Source organism: Tiliqua scincoides, chromosome 4, assembly GCF_035046505.1.
Source record: "Tiliqua scincoides isolate rTilSci1 chromosome 4, rTilSci1.hap2, whole genome shotgun sequence".
NCBI lineage: Eukaryota > Metazoa > Chordata > Lepidosauria > Squamata > Scincidae > Tiliqua > Tiliqua scincoides.
This window is the reverse complement of record NC_089824.1, coordinates 160,602,698-160,618,832: the sequence shown is the minus strand read 5'-3', so window position 1 is coordinate 160,618,832 and position 16,135 is coordinate 160,602,698. Positions and strand designations below refer to the sequence as shown.

The 16,135-nt window shown below is 39.3% G+C and overlaps 1 protein-coding gene across 2 annotated transcripts; it reads left to right on the top strand.

Moving 5' to 3' along the window:
* Nucleotides 1–33: 33 nt before the first annotated feature.
* CMPK1 (cytidine/uridine monophosphate kinase 1) lies at nt 34–15,934 on the top strand. 2 transcript variants are annotated; one of them, XR_010794402.1, is made up of 7 exons: nt 34–293; nt 7,393–7,539; nt 8,106–8,258; nt 9,187–9,263; nt 9,348–9,444; nt 12,037–12,157; nt 15,847–15,934. XR_010794402.1 is itself a non-coding variant. In XM_066626137.1 (6 exons), the coding sequence occupies exons 1-6, from the start codon at nt 114–116 to the stop codon at nt 12,076–12,078; spliced, it is 696 nt and encodes a 231-aa protein (XP_066482234.1). In that variant the 5' UTR covers nt 34–113; the 3' UTR covers nt 12,079–12,537. The 2 variants fall into 2 exon arrangements, 1 of the variants encoding a protein (XP_066482234.1); XM_066626137.1 differs by lacking the exon at nt 15,847–15,934 and having other exon boundaries at nt 12,037–12,537.
* The last annotated feature ends 201 nt before the right edge of the window (nt 15,935–16,135 follow it).

Below are 16,135 nucleotides of genomic sequence, written 5' to 3'. Positions count from 1 at the left end.
TCCCCATCAGTGAGAGTGCCCGGGCAGGAACCCGGAAGCGCTTTCCCTTCCTGGTGACACTTCACCAGCCACCTCAGCGGGAGCAGTGGGGAGCGGCTGTGTCCGCCTGGCGTATGCTCTGTCGCTGCTTCTTCTCGCCTCGCCTTCGCTCCTTGGCTTGGGGGCTCTGCTCTCTGGTGCCCGCTTCCCTCCCTCTTGCTCAGCGCCTGCAGCTCCTCATGAAGCCGGTGGTGGTCTTCGTTCTCGGTGGGCCTGGCGCCGGCAAGGGGACCCAGTGCGCCCACATCGTGGCGGTAAGGACCAGAGCAGCATCTTGTCTACCTTCACCTTCCCGCCCCCCCGCAGTAGGACTACAACTTCTAGCAAGCAGTGCGCTTTGAGTGGGCTGGAAGCTTCTTCAGGCTGCGCGTAAAGCACCATGGGGGTTGTAGTGAATACGAGCTTCAAATGACCTGAACTTTTCAGCCCACTTAAACTGATTTCGTGCTATTAAAGGGGTCAGCAAACCGGGACAAAGCCCCATTGACATCAGTGGGACTTGGAGCCCAAGCCTATGCATGCCTGCTTAGAAGTCCCATTATAGTCAATGGGACTTACTCCCAGGTAAGTGTGGATAGGGTTGTGGCCTTGCTTCCAAGTAAATATGCAAAGGGTTGCACTCTTAGACCAGTTTAAATCTGGAGCCCCCTCCCCAATTACCAGCTACACAATCAAGCTGATTAACATATTTTTTGTGCCTCATGTGAGTGATGAGAGCCCTAATTTGTCATTTTTTAAAAAAGTCTTTGGGGAAGTGAGTCCTAACCAGTCTCACAGAGCTAATACACTCATGTTGGCTGCATCCTGTAGTGAGGGGGCAGTGGCTATTATGGAACGCAATTATGGACTGCATTCTGGCTACATCGGTGTTGGAAAGTTGGTTAGGAGTGGTCTGTTAGAGTCCAATCCTGTGCATGTCTACTTGGAAGTGCGTCCTATTATAATCAACAGGCCCTGCTCCCAGGTCAGTGTGGATAGGATTGCACCTTAGTCTGCAATCCTATGCCCATTTACCAGAGAGGAAGTCCCATTGCACTCAGTGGGACTTGCTTCCAAGTGGATAGACTTATGTCCTGCACTAAAAGCCATAGGGGTTAAAGAAAATAATCCTAGAGAGAAATTTTATTTATTTTTCACACTTTTATATCACCCCATACTTCAAGGAGCTCAGGGTGGTGTACGTGGTTCCTTCCCTCCTTTTGTCCTCACAACTCTGTGAGGTTGGTGAGGCTGAGAAATTGTGACTGACCCAAGGTCGCCCAGGAAGTTTTGTGGCTGAGCTGACTGGCCCAAGGTTGCCAGCTTCGTGACTGAGCAGGGATTTGGACCTGGATCTTCCAGGTCCAAGTCCAACAGAATCACTACATCCTCCTGGCACTTTTTCATGGCTTAGGGCATGTCTCCATTTTGTGATAAACGTTTCAAAGCTATTTGACTGTCTTAGCTCCCAATCAAAGACCCCTTCAAACTGTAGTACAGTACTATGAAAAGACGAGGAATCTTTTGAAAAGTATCCTCAATACCTGCAAAAAATCTCAAGGTTTTAGCAGTGAGCCTGAGACATACAGCCCCAGCTGGCTTGGCTATTTCAACATGTAGCATAAATATGGTCCTCCTGTTTCTAGACTTCCATATAGATCAGGAGTGTCCAAAGTTTTTGGCAGGAGGGCCACATCATCTCTCTGCCACTGTGCCGGGGAGCTGGGGAAAAAATTAATTAATTTACATTTAAAATTTGAATAAATTTACATAAGTTTATAAAAATGAATATATTAAAGATGAATTTATATGAAGGTCTTGCAATAGCTCATGGCCTATAAAAGGCCTTGGACAAAGCAAGACCAGCCTTTCCTCTGCTGCTGCTGCTGCTGCATCACAGATGTGAAACAGCAAGCAGTGGAGGAAGCCCTCATCCCACAGCTCACTTGAGAGGCCAAACAGTTGCCCTCATGCTGAGAGCAGTTGCATCAGGCCAGTGCAGATTCCAACAAATCTCCTGAGGGCCAGAGGCTCATTGGAGACTGGGGGCTCCCTGAGGGCCGCATTAAGAGGCCTTGAGGGCTGTAAGTGACCTCAGGGCCGGGGTTTGGGCACCCCTGATATAGATGTATACTAGGTTAGCATTACCACCTTCATGAATCCAAATGCAACAAATGTGTATTGAGGAGATTTAAAGCAAGCACATGTACCATTTTTGTCATAGAAACCTTGCTGGAAAAGACCAAGGAGTGATTTAGGGCTCAATCCTATCCAACTTTCTAGAGCCAATGCAGCCATGTCACTGGGGTATGTGCTGCATCCTGTGATGGGGCAGTCATAGAGGCCTCAAGGTAAGGGAACAATTGCTGCCTTGTCTCAAGCCTGCATTTGTGCTGTAAAATTATTATTATTATTAATTTGACTTATATCCTGCCTTTCTCCCCAAAGGGCACTCAAGCTGGATAGGATTGGGGCCTTAGTCATGTATTTTCATCCTGAGGTAGATTGGTTTTACTTAGTAGTCATGGTGACTGCAAATATAACATTTAAAATAAAGAGTCCCATGAGACACAAGTTTTCTAGCACCATTTAAGTCCTTAAAAGGACTTCGCGCTGAAGTTGGCAACAAAATGACAGTTTAGTCATTTTAATCCCTCAGCATGTAAATAGCTCCTCTCTACTTCTACATGGTGTCAGTCAACTGTAAAACTATTTATAATATTTAAAAATTAGCTCAGTGTATGAGCTTCTAACCTGCGAACTCCTGTGACCTGGCTCCCTCTGGAGAGCACCTGGGCTTACTGTCATATAATAGAATTGGCATCAAGCACCTCAGTTTATTGTAGGTAACTTTTAATTTTAATGCTATCAGCTGAGTGCAGTTACTCTTCCTTAAATAAATTATTCAAATTTAATGCTCCCTAGGAAAGCAGCTTCTTGTATGTGTAAATGCTTGTTTTGCCTTACTCCATCAAAAGTGTTAGCTACTCGCCCTCTGTGTAATCTCAGTACTCATGAGGGCATGCCCTGGGACTCAATGCTTAATCCTTCTTTTAAATTTTAATTACTCTAATTTTAATCTTCTGGGGAAAAAATGATCTTGGAAACCTTCTGTTTTGGAGATCACAACAACATTTTGACCCTTCTCCCATGCATTCAATACTGCCATGGAGATTGTATGTGGTCTGATTTATTTGCTTACCTCTATCTGAGCGTGGAGACTTTGACATGTCTCCTCGCTATTAGTCAGAAATCATACAACACATAAAGATTGATTCCCTTGTTGAGAATATAGTCAGGGTTTAAAGCCTTAAGAAAAGAGTCCTGAAGCTTAGAAGTATGAAGCATTTTGCTGAAAATTATTACCTATAAACTTATGGTACTATGCAGGCATCATTTTAGTTTTATCAAGATACTTTTTATCAGTGATTCTTTAACTTTTCAGCCTCCAGAGCCCTTTACACTCCCAAATAGAGTCTCGGGGAACCTCACCACTGCGTATATGGAGTCCTGGGGAACCCCAGAGTGCCAGCGCATTGTGGAGTGGTGCAGTGCCTAGCAGATGATGGCTACTTATGGTGCGCTCATGGAGCCCCTGAAGGTGTCTTAGGAACCCCCAGGGCTCCTAGGAGCACTGTTTGAGAAATGCTGCTTTATATGGTGTAGTGTTATAATGCTGACTATGCTCCAAAACTTTATAAGCAAAACATGCTATTTGGGCTAGAAGACATACAGCCATGGGCAGAGACTGTGAAGGTAAAATCTGTGGAATAGAAGTATGAGTCAGATTTTACTCTGTAAACCGTTGATCATGAGCAACTGATAATTATTTTTATTTACATTTTTTTATTTCTTTAAGTACAAAAGAGTTCAAAAAAAGAGTTTGTTTATATGGCTTTATGTTAGAACTTCGTGGGTATTTTGGGAAAAAATTTTTTAAAAATGGTTGTTGAAACATTTTCTTTCTACCTGCATTTCCATTCTAACACATGCTTTGTGATACATTTTTGCATCATAGCAAGTGAGTTTTGCAAAGAGTGTTTTGGAGACTGTATATGTCATGAGTTATTTTTAAAAAAAGAAAAATTAAAACTTAGATGCGGGTCTTGAATTTTAAAAAACACTATAACTTATGTTGCTAGGTTCAGTAGTTGTATTAGTCAAAAGATCATCATTATGATGGCCAGGGTGTGGCTAAGAAAGACGTGCATATTGCAAGGACCAGAAAAGCAAAATAGATGTAGATGTAGCACTCCGAATTTCTCTCTTCCCCAACCAGTGCTATCCATGTGAATGAGGGCTTTCCACCCAGTGTCAAAAATGAGTTATTTTGCCCTTCTCACAATCATTTCCTAAATGCAGCAGTTTATTTTTTCCCTTGTAGGACGAACGTTCATTTACATGGTAAAAAATAAGGAGTAGCATCTCCTTATTTTTTATATCTGCATAGATGTTAAATTTGTAAGTTAGCTGCTGTTGTAAAAGTGTTAGTGGTTTTAATAGGGCTTCTTTGAAGTAAGTGAGGGAAGGGTAATAAGACACTTTCACATATGACAAAGCTGCCTTGTCTGGCCTCAGTATTTACAGTGTATCTGACCTAGGACACTTAGATCTGCCCTAAGCATAATACGGAAGTGTGTCCTACCGAATTAGTTGGATGGATTACCTGAAAACTATATATAGAGTTGCCATTGTACTTGGAAATACTCTTGCTATTTTGTTTTTTAATAAGAGTTGCAGCTCCTTCAAAGTTCAAGCGGTTTTTATAATTGTTTACAGTTTTGTATCATGATTTTTATGTTACTGTGTAGTTTGTTTTCAAATGAAGTACCGTATATGTGTTTGGAAAAGTGGTGCCTGCAAAAAAAAAAAGTTGACAAGCCTTGCATTGTGGTCTCTTTACAACCTTAAAGATCTTAAGGCTGTAATACACAAACCAGTCAAGCTAGTGTGCTATCTGAGCTGCTGGTTAGATTATAAATTTGTATTTCTTCTTGTATGTAAAGGAGAGTGCCAAGTAAAGTTTTCTTTTTTTCTTTTGCTCACTATATTCTGCAGAAAATTTATGTTAAAAATATAATCTTCAATTGCAGACAGAAATATTCCAGGGCAAAGCTTCTTATGAAAAATTTTGATTTTCTATACACTTCTATAGTTATTTAGAATTAACATATAAGTAGTAAGGCTGTGGAACACATAGTTAAGATTTTTTAAAGTAATCTTGGCATGTGAGATTTTGCCTTGTTTCCTTCCCCCCAATGTACATTATATAGGGCTTTATGGAAATGCATGTTCCTCATTTATAAATTTAGCAGAACCTTCATTTTTGGGTGGGACAGGAATACAACCAAATATTCATGCTTTGGCATCTGTTGATGAAACATCGCCTCTATGTGCTAGCCACGTTTCTTAAAACTCCAACCAGCATAGCAAATGGAAATTATACAACCAGCTAGGACAGTGCTTCTCAAACTTTTTAGAGGTACTAGAGGCTGCTGTCTGATTTGTAAATGCCAAGGGATATGGCTATAAGGGTGATTGGGCAGCAGTTCACCCCTCCCAAGTAGCATTTTGTTTAACCCTTGATGCACGTAGTCAAATTTGCCCACTCAGTTTTGCAAACTAACTAATATTGGGTCATGATCGACTGTTGGGTCTCAGACCATAGTCTGAGAACCACTGAACTAGGGCTGAACTGCTGCTCCCTACCCCGCCCCACCCCGGAAATTGGCATGCAGAGGTATCTGGGATGACACGCATTGGAAGCGGCTGCCCACTGTGAGGCTGTAAGATGATTGGGTGTGAAAAAAGATGGCTGCAGCATACAATTGAAAATGCCATGCTTTTTCATAATGCAGTGGGCCACAGTTTGGAGACTGCTGTTTTAAACTAAGGTTTATGGGCTGCCTGCTTTATAGAACTATACTAAAAAAAATTGTAAAATAGAATAATGCTTCATCAGTGCCCCCTTTCACCCATGCCCCACAAGCTTGCAGTCCTGCTTAAAAGCTACTTGTAACAAGATGCCAACTCCATCAGCCTGGTCTGACCTGCAACTTGGACTCTGCTTTGAACATTCAGCCAGTCTTAGTGTGAGGGAAACCATGTATTTTTCTAAAATTGTTCCTAGTACAGTTGGCCCTCAGCATCCGCGGGGGTTCTGGAACAGAACCCCTGTGGATGCCAAAATCCGCATATGTGGGTTTCACAGATGGGCCCATAGAGGGCCTATTGGAAGCCTCTATTGGTTTAAAAAAAAATCTGTTGAATTCAGAGGGTGTAGGTTGGCTCTTCAATGTGGGTCGGGGACTTATTGGTGGGTTGTGACCTTATTTTTCATGGGTTGCCAAAGGGTGATAGAAAGATCAGATAATTAATTGCCTCAAGCCCCAAGGCTATTGAAAAATCAGATATTGTAGCTTCTGATTACCTGCAAAGAGCTCAGTTGCTGCACTTTGTAGGCTAACTTCCCTGTAAAGCTGAGCTTTTGAAGTTTGTAAGCATGTGTAAAGAGATAAAGTTTGAGGGTCTTTTTTCTGGTAATTATTACTTATAAATAAATAAAATATTTCTTTCTAGATCTCCTTTTTTAAAAAGTCTGGTAAACCTAGGTAGGTCCTGATAGAGTGTTTTAAGGAGTGGGTCCTGGTGCTAAAATATTTGGCAACTGCTGAGCTAATAGATTTCTCCAGGACACTATTTCCGTGCAAAGAAAATGGTAATTTTAAAAATCATTCCAAATGTGAGATTCTTTACTATGTATCAGTTGGCAATCTTCAGTCTTGAAAGACTATGGTTATCGCGCTCTGAATGGTGGTTCTGGCATAGTGTCTAGTGTGGATGAAAAGGCCGATTCGGGAGTCACAGTCCCTTCCGCACTGGGAGCAAGTGCAGTATGTCCCTGGTCTGTCTCCCTGGCTATGGGCCTTCCTTCTTTGCCTCAGTCTGTTGGCCAAGTGTCTCTTCAAACTGGGAAAGGCCGTGCTGCGTAGCCTGCCTCCAAGCCTCCAAGCTCAGAGGCCAAGGTTTCCCACCTGTTGAGGTCCACTCCTAAGGCCTTCAGATCCCTCTTGCAGATGTCCTTGTATTGCAGCTGTGGTCTACCTGTAGGGCGCTTTCCCTGCACAAGTTCTCCATAGAGGAGATCGTTTGGGATCCGGCCATCATCCATTCTCATGACATTTTTTTTTACTATGAAAGCGTCTAATATAGACACTAACTTTGACATTGGCATCTAAAAGGAAAATGCTTTTTAAGCGATGTGTATTTTGACTTTTATTAATAGCACACTGTGGTGAACTTTCAGAATGAACACATTAACTTCACTAGAGAATCCTAATAATATAAAATATATTGTTTTTCCTTCTCTCTCAGAAATATGGTTACACCCACCTTTCTGCAGGTGACCTCCTTCGAGATGAAAGAAAGCGTCCAGGCTCTCAGTATGGAGAGCTGATTGAAAATTATATTAAAGATGGTAAAATTGTACCTGTGGAAATAACAATCAGCTTGTTAAAGAGGGTAAGAGTAAAGAGAAGGCTGCCTTGAGAGTTCAGTTTTCCATGTGAAGCTAAAATAAGGCATTACTGCAGTTTAGTGAAATTTGATTTTAAAACTCTTAGCAACTTATACAAACATTTCAGATAGATTGTTGTATGTCTTTATCTTATGAAAAGATCAATATTTTTCTCTTTATAGATAAGGGGTAAACTGGACCTTGCGTCTCTGTAAGGAACAACTTATATTAAAGAATTCTAGGCATAACTGTCTAATAAAAGTGATCTGTATAGACTATAGATTAAGTATTTTATTCGGTCCTTGCAGTGCAGGGCTTTTCAGTCTTTAAGTCCATCTGGCTTATTCCTCTCACAGGTCAGTTCTACTGAGTGTTTTTTTTAAGTGGGCCAATATGTTTATCATTAGTAAGATTCTATCAATTTTCTTTAAGATGGTGAGAAAATTGTATTTTCTGTACATCATGATAGTTCAAGTAGGCAGTTTCTACTCTTTGTGGGATTTATATTGATTTATATTATATTGTTTGTGGTAATGCTCTTTTAAAATCTGAGTTCTGTGTTATTCATCAGGCTATGGATGAAACTATGGCAGTCAATGCACAGAAGAATAAATTCTTAATTGATGGATTTCCCAGAAATGAAGACAATCTTCAGGGTTGGAACAAAACTATGGATGGAAAAGCAGATGTAGCTTTTGTTCTTTTTTTTGATTGTGATAATGAGGTAATTGCAATATCAGTATGCTTGTAATTTTCTCATATTCTGTGTGAAGAGGGATAATGCTTCATTTTTTAGTTTCTCTATAACTTACTGTACATTTACATATATTAATTGATCATCAGATAAATTGGAATAGTGTATCTCCTGAAGCTTGGGTCATATTATAGCAAAATCATCTGGTATTCACAACAGACTCTGGAAGAAACTTGTACCAACTCAAGTAATGAAGTCAGTAAAAATTATCTGCTGAATTATCCCAGAGCATACAAAGGTCCTGGAATTCAGAACAGAAGTAGGGTATAGAATCTGGGAGATTATGCCTTTTATAGGATTGACCAGTGATTTGCAGGTTTGCAGCCCAGTGGTATGCAAATTTTAAGATTCTATGAAATACATCTGCAGGCAAAATGTTCAGAGCACAGATATTTGGACATCCCCCCAGTTCTGTCATCTGAAAAATTATTACATTCTTTGCACTATGAAAAATATGCTATTCAGGGAATAGTACAGAGGAAATGATAAAATCTTGTTACTGTTTTCATTTTTAGTACACAATCTGGAATTGTTTAATGATTATGTTCAATGTACTATGCTCATTTGTTATGCTTAAAATACTGAATTTGAATAAATCACTAGATTTCTACTGGTAGTGAAATTCAAAGGTTTAAATAAGTAAATTTATGGATTATTAAAATATGGATAAGTAAAATCTTGGATTTCAATGAGTTTTCAAAAACATTTTGCAAGATAGATAGCATATGTCCTTCAGTAGCGTGCTGATCCAGCTAACCAGATACACAATTGTAAGCAGAACAATTTCTGAATGCAAAATGTTTCTTCATTTAAAAATATTATCCCTGTTGAGTTAAAAAAGGAAAATAGTTTGTCTGTACTTGTAACCATATTTGATCATGTTTTCGTTTGTTTGAAGATATGTATTAATCGCTGTCTTGAAAGAGGAAAAAGCAGTGGAAGAAGTGATGACAACAGAGAGAGTTTGGAGAAGAGGTACTGTGTGCACACAGTTTCATTATTGTGGACTTCTGAATGCTTTTCAAGTACATGACTTTCTTTTATGTTTCTTTTCCTTAGAATTCATACATATCTAGAATCTACTAAGCCCATAATAGATCTCTATGAGAGAATGGGCAAAGTTAGGAAAGTGGACGCCTCCAAATCTGTTGATGAAGTAAGTGTCAAAGAGAGAAATATCTTTGAATGTTTTTTGTGAACTGTAAGTTACCATACCCACACACAATCTTCAGACTTCTTGCAGTTTTTATGTTACAAGTAGCCCACCTCTTCATTATTTTTCAAACTGCAGTGGATTAACTTCACTATATATGGGGAAAGTCTAGTTAATTTTGTGTTTGAAATTAAAACAGATCTCAATACTTAAGGAATTTATGCTTATTTGCATTTCAAGATTTCAAAATGCTTAACCTTCTCAGAGTCCATTCATAAACTCTGCTTAGAGCAGAAGACTGCAGGCCCAATCCCATCCAATTTTCCAGTGCTGGTACAGCTGTGCCAATGGGGCATGCACTGCATCCTGTGATTGGGAGGCAATCACAGAGGCCTCCTCAAGGTATGGTAACATTTGTTCCCTTACCTTAGGGCTGCATTGCAGCCGCACCGGTGCTGGGAAGTTGGATAGGGTTGGGCCCTGCATCAATAATATATTTACTGTATATCCTGCCTTTTCCTTATGTTGTGGTGCTCACAAATGAGCTGTTTAAGGCACCTAATACCCTTATAGAAGTTGACCCTGCCTGTGACACTGCAATAGCGGTTGTCAACAGTGGTTGTACAGCATAAGAGGCAAAGGCTCAGTTTATATATAATAGCCTATAATCTCCTACCTAGAGGGAAGAGACCATGGCTTCCCACTATGAGAACAATCCCTAAAGAGTGGTGGGTTTTTTCAATCTAAACTTTGGTTTTAAACTGACAGTTTTGTGTGTCACTTGATTTCCAGACACCATGGTTAGTTTTAACTTTAGGGTGCAATCTGAACTGGATCTTTGGCCAGTGCAAGTCCCTTGCAGCAGCCCAGGAATGTTGTGAATGTGCTGTCAAGCAAGTTCGCACCTTCTTTTGAGTTGGCTGTGCTGGAGTAAGAATGTGCACTGGCCCATGGAGGCCATGCAGTGCCAAAAAGTAAGGTTGTGTTGGCTGAGAGTGACTGGCATGGGGGGTTGAAGGGGGTGGGGTGAACGGGGGTGTTTTGAAATGGGGAGGGCAGGCCGGTGGGCAGACCAGGCCGAGGGGGTTGGGACCAGCCTGGGCTATCTAGGTCATATTCTAACCCCCCCTCCCCTGCCAGCCTGGTGTTACACCTGGCTACTTGGATCTGTGTCAATGAAATCAGTCTTTATCTTCTCCTTTGAAGCACAAAGCGGGGACAGAGCATATGAGGATGTGTTTTTCCAGGACTTTTTCATGAAATGGGAAACAATGGCTTCTTGTTTTTGTTTGTTTTTTGACTAGAGTTAAAGTCTTTATGTGGCATGCATGTGCTGTGGAAGAGGGCTTTTCAGGTCAGGAAAGGGGTCATGCCCTTTGGGGTCATGCCCACTTGACAATTCATTGCACCCCATACTAAGGCATGTTTACCCTCTTGTATAACAAAAAATTTCATAACCAGTGGTGACAGAAGCCTCTACTTGCAGTCTAGTACTACAATTCAAAAGAGGATCAAACTATAACATGTTTGTATAATTGAAAATTTTCCTGGATTCTCATAATTATGTTGTTGTACATACAAGAATTAGATAGTTCTGTTCTCATATCAAAGGGTGGCAGGATGCAATGGAGGACACAGTGCCTCTACCTTTAAACATGGTATAGAGGAGGGAATTTTAGCAGGTGCAGCTTTTTAAACCCTTCCATGTTGAGCTGCAACTGCCAAAATTCCCTCTTGCATGCACTGTTCATGCCTATTAAAGGTATAGGCATTCCCAGTTCATGCCTATTAAAGGTGTAGGCATTCTGTCCTCCATTACATCTGGTCACCCTGTCTTATCGGTATAATGAGCAATGTAATACCAAGGGAACAAATGACTGGGTGAAGAAAGGCATAATATAAAAAGAGAACACACTGTGGGTTCCTTGGCTATAGTGTGAGTCCAGGTTCTCCAGAAAATCAAAAATGGATTCCGAATTCTGGTTGTTTTTTAAATGCAGGTGGCCTGTTTGAGGCCTGTAGAAAAGATCATGTGCCACAGTACACTTTTCTTGATATGCATGTCTGACCTCTAATTAACAATAGAAATTTTTTTAAGTGAAACTGCTGTCAAAATCTCACAGGCAGCAGTTAGTCAGTACCTTCCACAGCCACGTTCTACTCACTAGTTGAATGTAGTGAAAGCATCCATGCCATTCCCATTGCTCTAATAATGTTACTTCTTTCTTTATCCATAGTTGACTGAGGGCCCAATCCTATTCACCTTCCTGGTGTTGATGTGACTGTGCCAACAGGGGCTGTGCTGCAGTGCTCACTGCATGTAGGGGCAGTCAAGGAAGCCTGCCTTAGGGCTGCATTGTGACTGAATTGGCATTGGAGAGTTGAATAGGATTGGGCCCTTAGGGTGCTATACCAATCCACCTCTGTGTGTGCCCTGAGTCGTCCTAATGAACATTACACTTGAAAGGGATGAACATTTTCATCCTTGGTATAGCTTTTTGCTGTCTCTGAACATTTCTCAATTTGCAGAGTATGTGACATATTCTTATAGTTATGTATGATTGCTGTGTGTAACATAATTTTTTTTCCTTGCAGGTTTTTAATAAAGTTGTGACCATCTTTGATAAAGAAGGCTAGTTCTTGGTTTCAACGTTATTTTCAAACATGCTTGAATCGTGCTTTAAGAGCTGCTACTATATTGTCCATTTCTGTAAAGGTGATAAAATATGCCTTTTTAAAAACTTCTGTCTTGAAAACTGGTTAATTATTTGAAAATATAGTTTAAAATAAAGAAATAAGTAGCTTGTCATTAAGATAGATTGAACTGTCATTAATGAAAAACACTAATTGCAGAGCACAGATGGTAATCAAATGCTAAATTAGCTAATAGAAGGAAGTACCTGGCTGTCCTCCTTCTGTTGTATAGTTTTTCACAGGCATCAGTACTTTCTTTTTCTATTACCAAAAGCCATGTTATTTTTAGAATCCCAAAAGCTGAAATTGTAAATACTGTACTGTACAAGTAAAAGGGCCCATGTTCAATTTCTTCTTGTCTTTTTAGTTTTGGACCAAATATAGATAAGTTATGTATACAAATTTGTGTGTGTGTGTGTGTCTTTTTAAAAGATCAAATGAGATGCGTAATCTATTAGGCAGCTTCTGTAAGTAAAACTTGAAACAAAGCTTGCCATTTTCTTATCCATAGCTAGTAAAGCAACAAATCTATGATAGCCCCTGCCACCCCCCCCCCCCCCCATATTAAGAACACAATTCAGAAGTTAAGTCCAGTTGAATTCACATTTTGAGACCCCTCTGTATGTGCATACACACACTTGAGGCTGCTGAGAAGGGAACCATTCAGCATGAAGGAACTGCAAGGGTCTATGCATGGGTGGAGTGACTGTTTTCTCAGAAAGTGAGGATCTGGGAGTAATAAGGATTATAGTTTATGACCAGCATCTTTCTGATTGAAATGTCAGATTAGGTAGGCTCCAATTGTAGATGTTTGCATATTTACATGTAATGTAGGCCTTGAATATTTGTGCTACCTAAAGGGTTAAGACAATAGACATGAAATCTGATGTGTGTATATTTGGGAGGAACTATTATGTTACAAAGATCTTTAGTTGCATGATAATTATTCTCTAACACTTTTGTCCAATTTAAGTGGAATGTTTGTTTATTCAGTGACTTAAAGTATATTTGTTAAGGATAGGAAAGGGGAATATTTTAATGATAGATTCTTTTCCCTAAAATTGTGTAACTTGGAGCACAGTTTGACTCAGTTGATATTCTAGATATGGTTTGAACAATGTGTAAAAAAATATTTTTGTTAAAATATGCGATCTTATTTAGTGCAGTGATAGTGGCAGAAATAACTTTTAAATAAACTGATAATTGGAAGGAAGAAATATCTTAAGCGCATTTGCACAACTATTCATGGAAAAATTGGGGTTGGCTATTGAGAGGTCTGGGATCATTATTTCTTTTGCTTCAAACACCCATTGGACAGGATTTTGATAATCAAAAAGATATGCTTGTTTAGTGTTCTCTACCAGTATATATTTTTTTCTTTGCTTTATCAACTGTTATGTGACTGAATGTGTTTCCAACAATGAGTGGTTCTTCCTATTTATGAATTATCTCACACTTGATAATAGTATTGTTAGTGATTTTATTTTGTCTTTTAATTTAAATAAGGAATTGCAATTGGTTTTGCACAGGTGAATCTTTTTATACTTCACTGGTGCTTTTCAAAAGTACAAATAACTGTGTGACCACAAGTAACTGCAGGAGTGATATAATTGTGCATGAATATAAAGTGTAATGGAAATTAGTATAAAACAAATCAAGGAAAAACTTCAACAGAACTTGAAAAATGCTGTAATTTAGATTTTTGTTTTTGAAAAAAAGTTATACATTTCTTTTTTGAGTGCATACAAATGATTTTGCAAGCTTATTCTAGAGCAGTAGATTTCAAATTGAGTACTATCAGTTAAACCTTCATCTGTTTGTCCTCAGTAAGCTCTACATCAAGGGTTGCCAAACCATGGCTCACAAACCACATGCGGCTCTTTGACATATAACATGCAGCTCTCAGAAATCTGTTGGCTGAGCTCCATTTCACATCACAATTAATATAAAAGACAAATAAGAAAGTTTTAAGCTTTATAATTATTTGCCAGGAATAAACTGAGAGTCCACTGGATTAAAACACTAGTTTAATGTTCATAGTGAGTAAGTATATTTAAGAATTTAAATGCTTCTTAGATATTACAGCTCTCAAGCATCTTCTCTTGTGATTCTCAAACATCTGTATGTGACTCTTACATTAAGCAAGTTTAGCCACCCCTGCTTTATATGCTGTGCAGAACTCTTAACGGGCATTTTAAGATTTGACCTCCCTGTTGCTCCATGCAGTGAGCATCCCAGAACATACATTGCAAAGAAGATGGGTAATGTCAAGTGAACAGTTTTTCAAGGGAAGCTTATACACCATGACCAGTTTTCTTCCTGAGAAACTCCTAGTAAGTTTCCATTGAACCCCAGCTTTCCTAGAAACACTTTGAAAGCCACTGTAATAGTGGATGAATGAACTAGTCACTCTAGTTCTGTAATAGTAATCACCAATATTGATTAGAATCATCAGTCTATTTACATTCTTAATGGGCATTTGAATCCATACTTCTCTTCCTGTTGTGAGTCTCTGCAATTCGGTTTTGCTTTAACATGCTTTATAATGTCCTGAAGAAGTGTATTTGGGAACAGAGCTCATTCTCATTGAGGTGAACATAGTGCTCATTTCCTGAAAGGGATTTAAATGTATGTTGGAATCCTCCAAAGTCACAGGTTGGTTTGGGGAGGAAAAGCTTAAGAATGCCTTCCTTCATCTCCACTATGAATTGTTCCCTCCTTTAAAAGGGACCGTTTCTCCTTTAAAAAGGTTTCAATACACATACATTTGTGTAACTTTTGGATCTTGCCTGTTTCTGCAGCAGAATGTAGTAGTATTTATGGTACATAAATGAATAGCACCACTTCAGGCTGCAGCAGGGGATCACTTGATTCAAACAGAAAACTATTACAGCAGGCAAAGTACTGGACTAGAACCTGCCCTCCTATAGAACTAGATTTCTGTTTCACAGGTGTTTTCTATATGGGAGATGATTCAGAAGTGGCATCCATCAACTAGTCCAAAGTACTCGTAGTATACAGTAGTAGTTCATTCAGCACACTACACTATATTCTGCTGCTTGTATATGGTTTTTAACCATAGTTTGTTTCAATCAGGCACACATCAAATTGTGCTTGCCTGTCCCAAGCAAGACACATGATCCAGTTGTAGTGACTCACTACCAGAGCAGGAAAAAATGTGATTCAGTAGAACAAAATTAAAATCTGATATGAGCACAAAGTGCTTGTTCACATGCATGAGGAAGAGGCCTGTGTGCACGTAGAATGAAGGATATGCAAGGCAGCTTTCTTGTCTATACAAAAACATTTGATTAGAATGTGCTGTTGTTCAATGGAGCCATGGACATCAATCCTATCTGTACTTTTAAATGTACCAGTGTAGTATCAAATGGACTACAGTGTTGTTGACACAACCTTTTAGAAGAGTCTCTCATAAAGATGGCCATCTGACAAATAGCATCTGATATGGACAAATGGTAGTGATATTTAGTACAGCAGTGTTTGGGTTTTAAGGATATTTGTAGCAATAAGTATATGCTGCCTTCTTTTTATATGCTCTATTTTAAACTGAAACCAGGTGAATGATTATAATATGTGCTGTGAATTTTGAATTAATTGTATTATCTGAACAAGATTCACCAAAATAATGTCTGATGCTCTGAATGCAGTGCTTTCCCCCAAACTGACATCTTTGTTTTTCTTTACTTTCAGCAATTCACAGACCAATGTATGATTCTATATAGTAGCAAATTGTAAAAAGCTTCTCAAATATTCACAAATAAAATTTGTTCCAGAACAACTTGCTGTTGAATCATTGCCACTCAAATTCCGCCATATAAAATTAAGCTGTGAGGAAATCATGAGTAATTCTAAGAATTAAGTAATTCTAACTTGAAAATGGTAGTACTGTACTGTGGTGTAGTACATTTAATGTAGTAGAATGAGAATGTACCAACTTCTGACTTTCTTGGTATGAGACAGTGAGGACATCATTTGGCAG